This window comes from Coffea arabica, chromosome 2c, assembly GCF_036785885.1.
Source record: "Coffea arabica cultivar ET-39 chromosome 2c, Coffea Arabica ET-39 HiFi, whole genome shotgun sequence".
In the NCBI taxonomy this organism is placed as follows: domain Eukaryota; kingdom Viridiplantae; phylum Streptophyta; class Magnoliopsida; order Gentianales; family Rubiaceae; genus Coffea; species Coffea arabica.
In genome coordinates, this window is record NC_092312.1 from 23,013,654 (window position 1) to 23,019,738 (window position 6,085).

Here is a 6,085-nt window from a genome sequence, read left to right on the forward strand (position 1 = left end):
TTTTCATCAGATCCAATGTATCCTCTTGTGATACATTCTTCTTGAAACATTCTGCCTAGGATCTATCTGTAAGGAATTGCGTCTCCCTAACACGCTCAAGACTTATGGTCTCTCTCCAATCTCCAAATCTAGAGGACCACTGGAGCCTCAGCCCTCATACCACTTTGTTTGCTAAAATCTACTGTTTGCCCTTTATATTGCCGTGGTAAAGTCATGCTCTTCTTTCACAATTTTGTTGCTATTAACTGAAAGGGTACTTGTAAGATCTTATAGTAGCTGCGTCCGATAGGTAAGAAAAACTTGGTCCGATAACTTTTGTTTCTTGCTGTTAAGATCCACTGCTGATAGAAACAAACTGGTTCAAGAAAAGTTTCTCGAATTTAAACTAAAAGGACTTGGATTGAATTCCATTTTAGGCTTCAACAGATTCTGTCAAGTTTACAGAGTATCACTACCAATCAGCACAACATTGCTCAGAGTTGGATGCCGTTCCCCCCATACGATTCTTGCGGTGCTGAACCATTATAAATGGGAGAAGAGAAGAATCACATGGAACTGAGGCGGAAATTCGTTGGATGATGTAGCAGAACAACAGGAGTTATCTTATAAATGCACCAGTATGCAGGCGTCCCACTTCAATATCAAAAATCATTGTGAAACTTCCATCAGGAGAAATCATTACGAGCTAAAAACTCAAAAATCTAACAATTTTCCAGTGAGGGCCGGTTCCATTTACGAGGAAGACAGCGTGAAGCACATTAATAAAAGATACGGGAAACTCCCGTGGGATCAGATCATCGCCTGAAGGCTGAAGCACATTTCCAAAGGACCTCGTAACTCTTTTGAGGAATGGACCATTGGCGCCGATACAACAAGGGACTAGAATTCTATCTTACTTAACTAAAAGAACTCGAAGTCTAGATATTTACCCCCTGATTTCATCGCGTCTGTTCCTACAATCCTTTTACTGCTACTGCCAACCCCAATGGGGTGGTCAACTTTTCCAAACTTCACAGGAAGCTCGGCCTCTATTGGCCTAGGCACCTCTGGCGGTGTACTGCATCGTATAAGAGCCCAATTAACGCCTTCAAAGAAAGGATGCTGCTTGATCTCAGTTGCTCCCCTTTTTGTCCCAAGCCGATGTTGTGGCTCTTTGACAAGCAACCCACGGATCAAATCGCGACTAGCATAACTGGTAGCAGGAGAGTCGGGAAACCTTAGCGGCTGCCCTACTACGTTGAACAACGTAGCACGATTTCCCGAGCCCTTAAATGGGGTTTTGCCATACAAAAGTTCATGCAAAAAAATACCAAAAGTCCACCAGTCAACTGCACTGCCATGGCCCTCTCCCTTAATAATTTCGGGGGCTAAATATTCATGGGTCCCTACAAATGACATGGATCTTGCTGAAGTAGGTTCTGCAACAAGTTCAGGCAGCATGCCAGCAAGAAGTGCATTCTCAGCTCGCAGTTTTGGAGACTTTTTCTTGCTTTTCTGAGGAAATATCCGGGGAATGAAGCATGCTGGCTGAATACAAACGGACGTAGGCTCAATACAGGATGGCTGAACACAGAATGCAGCTCCTCTTTTGGAAGGGTCATCCATTGAGGAGGTTTTGATCAGAGTTGGTGAAACAGCACATCTTAGGGAAAGATCAAAGTCAGAAAGCATAATATGGCCATCATCACGGACCAGAACATTTTCTGGTTTCAAGTCCCTGTAAACGACTCCCAGCATATGAAGATACTCAAGTGCCAAGAGAACCTCAGCAGCATAAAACCTGCCAACATGAACAGAAAATGAATACAGGGATTAATCCCACTTGGTCCCCCAAATTACATAGGGACTTCTAAAAGTCATTATGACAGACAGTAAAAAGCTGATAAATGATAATTTGTTCTTTCTTTCTCTCTATTGCTCTCCTCCCAGTAGGGGTGTGGGACTACTAATCATGTAATCAATCAGCCAATAGATGAAGGAATGTATAAACCAAATACTCAATTAAAAAGAGACAAAATAAAATAGCTAAAAACTCTATTAGTTTCATGAATCACAAGTCTAATAAGTACTAGTATATCCAATGTCCAAGCACATCATCCATCCACAATTTTGAATTTTCTGTAGCACACACAGAGCTTAAATGCCCAATGACTTGTTTATGTTAAAGGTATGAGATGTAATGAACCATAGGCTATAGATTAGCTGAAGCACCATGTTCAAACAAAACAAGTCCTTGCCACACAGATCAGACACGGTAGCAAGCCAACTTATGAAACAAGGGAGAGCACTATCTCACGTTGCATGTAATCTTAACATAGTTCACTTACATGTTAGTAACTAGATGTTGAGGTTAAAGCTAAAAAACAAAAGCAATATATGCAATCAAGAGAAGGAATCATTAAAAAGCTATGTGAATTTGATGTTGCCTAGTCCAACTAAAAAAAAACTGCACTGTGACCTGGAAAACAGCAGAAGAACATCCATACCTCGCAGCATATTCTGAAAAATGCTTCCCTGGTTGTCGCTGCCTCAACGTATGCAGATCACCCCCAGGACAATATTCCATGACCAAACATGAAAATCTGTCTGTTTCAAAATGAGTATACAGAGTTGGCAAGAATGGATGATCAAGCAGCTGCAGGATATCTCTCTCCGTCTGAGCCCTGGTCAACTTTTTCCTGCTTGCAAGTGAAGCCTTATCCATAACTTTCATAGCAAAATAACAACGAGTACCACTCAGCTCAGACAGGTAAACACTGCCGATGTCACCACAGCCAAGTCTTTTCAGCAACCTAAAATGACTCATGCCCAAAATGCCATCTCGTGCCCGAATTGCAAGAATAGCCTTCCATCTTGGATCATTTCCCTTGTGAGGCTTATTTGCACTACCAGTTATGTTACTCCAGTTACTATCATCACTAAGGCCACTGCTGTCACTTGCTCTGCTAAGGCTAGTTTTGGCACTCTCAAGTGAGTCCCCTCGAGTGCTCATTTTTGTACTCTCATAATGCCTGTCAACACTAAGCATGCCATCGCTCATTATACCATCACTCCTGTACGTACTAGTGCAGCTATTCCCGATGCTCATAGCTGTTACAACTCCTGTACTGTCAATACTACTATGGGGGCTTACATTGCCACTTGGAGGCAAGGAAGCATCCCAAACACATTCTTTTTCCTCAGAATCTGGGGGGAGACTCACTTCTGTATTCTGCGATGGGCGAGGAATTGCAAATGGTGAGGAGACTGCCGGTAGGTCAATTGGCTCTTCTACCAGGCTCTCTGAAGGAGAAAGAACAGAGATGCTCGGTTTGATACCAGGAACGCGGATTGAAAGATCTTCAATGAAAGGTCCCTTTACGGATAGACTCTTCACCAAGCACTTACCATCTGCTTTGTTCTGTCCAATCGGCACATAAACTGGCTTCATCAAATCTGTATCAATTGGTTCTGGAGGATGGCTCACCCCATGAAATGAAGTAGAGCCAGGCTCCTCATACGAATCAACACTGCTCTTTATAGAAACAACATCATGCATAGGTTCCTCTATTTCCTGTGGACTATCCTTCCCCTTTCGAGTTCGAACAGAAGCACGTAAATTTGAATCTTGAACATACCGGAGACTAGGTTGAGCACTGGACTCCTCCCTCACCAAAGTGATGTGAGTATTTGTCACCTCAGCTACAATGGGTAACTGCCTGGGAAGTGGTCTTGATCCGGGAAACCTGTCCATCTCTTATGAAGTTTTATCATCACATGTAATTCCTACCCCAGCCAGACAACTCCACAAAAACCTGCAAAAAAATTAATAATTCACCATGAATGAGCTATAAAATACAAATCCAGAATGAAACCAGCCAAAGTCATCTGTTGCTTTGCACTGATATGTTCCTAAATAAAAATTAATCTGATTCACACCAATATTTCATCAACAAAGACCATAACGCCGATTACACCTACGTACACTTCGGGTTGATTCAATGTTAGAACAACTAAGACTCGCAGCTTTTAAAGAAACAAATGGAATTAAAAGGGCATCATATATCGATCAATTTATACAGCAAAGCTCGCTACAAACTTCAGTATTCTAAAAAAAATCCCATTGCTTTCCCTCAAAAGATTATGTATTCTAGTAAACCATAAATGGGAATAACCACCTCAGAGTTAACTCAATCCACCAAAAATCAACCTTGAAAATGAATACTAACAAAAGCCGCTCCTCTAGAAATGAAAAGTCCCCTGCACATCCTATTCTTCTGTTGCCATTTGGGAAAAATTTAGCTTTCTCTGTTCTGTTTATTTGGGACGGCGGGCCGGGGGAGACAGAATTACTTGAATTCCACGCAAACAAATTAAAAAGAGCAAAATAAGGGAAGAATATATTAGAAGTATCACGACCAAAAAGATCCCAAATGGTATCAATCAAAAGGGACCTTCCAAAATAAATACAGAGTTAACAATTTTCAGTAAGCAAAACTGAAAAACGCGTCCATACCCAGAAAAACAACGGGAATCCGGATCTAGGGTTTTGGCCTATCTCCCTCCCTTGCTTTCACGAGTTTCTCACCACAGCCCCCGCGCTCCTCTTCCTTTTCTTTTTCCTGCTTCTCCCTTTTCTTTAATCTGATTTGACAAAAACTAGGAACAATATTCGGAGAAATGGCAAAAACACAACTTCTGGAGCTCTAACTCCTCTTAAAAAACTGATAGCAACCCCCCACTGCGTGATTTGTGTGTTAGGGAGATAAAAAAGAAGAAAAGAACAAACAGCACAATCAAAGCTGAAAAGGGATTTTCTTGAACGTAGTAACGATACCAAAAAAATGGAAAATGAGTAGCAGCGAGAGCAATGCAGAGAGGAAGCAGAGGCAGCTGTGAGGAGAACACGAAGAGGAAGAATGATGTGTTGGGGGGGTGGGGGGATTGGGTGTATTTCTCCTTCTCTTTATTGCACTACTGTTGCTGGTCTTGCTTGGTATAGTACCGGTACTTTTGCTAGAATGGAATTGTTTAGTCCTAACTCCTTTTCGTGGTGGACTAGGGAACGCACTTTAGTCATGTGTCTTCACTGTGATCACTGATTTTTTTTTTCAACAGCCTGAATCAGACTTTTGTTGTTTTATAAACCTAATCCCAGAATTAACCTCAAAAGCCGGCAACTCTTGAGGCAATCCCAGGAACTTATATCCCAACCCAAACCCAACCCCAACCCCGATGTGGGACAAATGTACCTATAGGGGGGACCTGCTGGTAAGTGGGATACTACCACCCAATACCCTTTCAACCCTGAGACAATTTGTCTTTTTTCAACAGCCTGAATCAGACTTTTGTTATTTTATAAACCTAATCACTGATTCACTGATCATATTTTTAGACTTTGGAGACTGCCGAAGGTGGGAAGAGAAAGTAGAAAATAGAAGTAGGCAAGCATATACAATCTGCAGCGTGGCAATATGGCAATGGCGTGCGAGACCAGTAGAATTACTTGCTACCGAGAAGTAGGGGAGAGTATTTTATTTTGAGCAGAAAGAAAGAAAGAAAGAATATGCAAATCGGTAAATGATCGTGACATGTGGTATTCTATGCCTGGGTCAGATTCGTGTATATAAAAAGTTGAGCTGATGCCACACCGTAGGACGAGCTATTCACACACCAAAGGCTTGGGACAAAATTCCCATTTGGATTGCTATTTTTGAAATTTTTGTAAAAAAATAGAGTCAAAATAATATAATATATATGAGATAAAAAGATAATTGAAAAATATGTTCGTGAAAAACGTGAAAACTCTTACCTTGAAACTTGCAAACCAAATTGATTCTCTTTGTGCATAACATTACAATGGTAGTGTTCAAAGAGAATATGTCCATTTGCCAATTAATTTTGAACGGCCTGTCTATCTAACAAGTGTCCAAAATATAGTTCACAGGTTGATTTTTTTAAAAATAAAATGTAATAAATTGGATGTGATTTAGGTGTATTAAAATGCGCTCATTAATAAGTAGCACACTTCTTTTGAGTGAAATTGGTCAAAAATTGCTACTTTAGCTTCGGACCAAATTAAGATGGAATAAATGTTAATAACAAA

At 40.9% G+C, this 6,085-nt stretch overlaps 1 protein-coding gene across 4 annotated transcripts; it reads right to left on the reverse strand.

The window, feature by feature from the left end:
* Positions 1 to 359: 359 nt before the first annotated feature.
* Positions 360 to 4,986, reverse strand: LOC113726877 (serine/threonine-protein kinase D6PKL1). Of its 4 annotated transcripts, none has more exons than XM_072075367.1 (3): positions 4,817 to 4,986; positions 2,487 to 3,794; positions 360 to 1,780 (listed from the first exon to the last, which is right to left on the reverse strand). In XM_072075367.1, exons 2-3 carry the CDS (start codon positions 3,731 to 3,733, stop codon positions 901 to 903), a joined length of 2,127 nt encoding a protein of 708 aa, XP_071931468.1. In that variant the 5' UTR covers positions 3,734 to 3,794; positions 4,817 to 4,986; the 3' UTR covers positions 360 to 900. The 4 variants fall into 4 exon arrangements, with proteins under 4 accessions (XP_071931468.1, XP_027106589.2, XP_071931469.1 ...); XM_027250788.2 differs by having other exon boundaries at positions 4,496 to 4,984; XM_072075368.1 differs by lacking the exon at positions 4,817 to 4,986 and adding an exon at positions 4,190 to 4,439.
* Positions 4,987 to 6,085: the final 1,099 nt, after the last annotated feature.

Excerpts from the sequence above, each read along its gene's own strand:
- LOC113726877 (XM_072075367.1), bottom strand. The coding sequence starts at position 3,733 with ATGGACAGGTTTCCCGGATCAAGACCACTTCCCAGGCAGTTACCCATT. Across the intron at positions 1,781-2,486 it reads TTTTCAGAATATGCTGCGAG|GTTTTATGCTGCTGAGGTTC; the intron begins GTATGGATGTTC and ends TCATGTTGGCAG.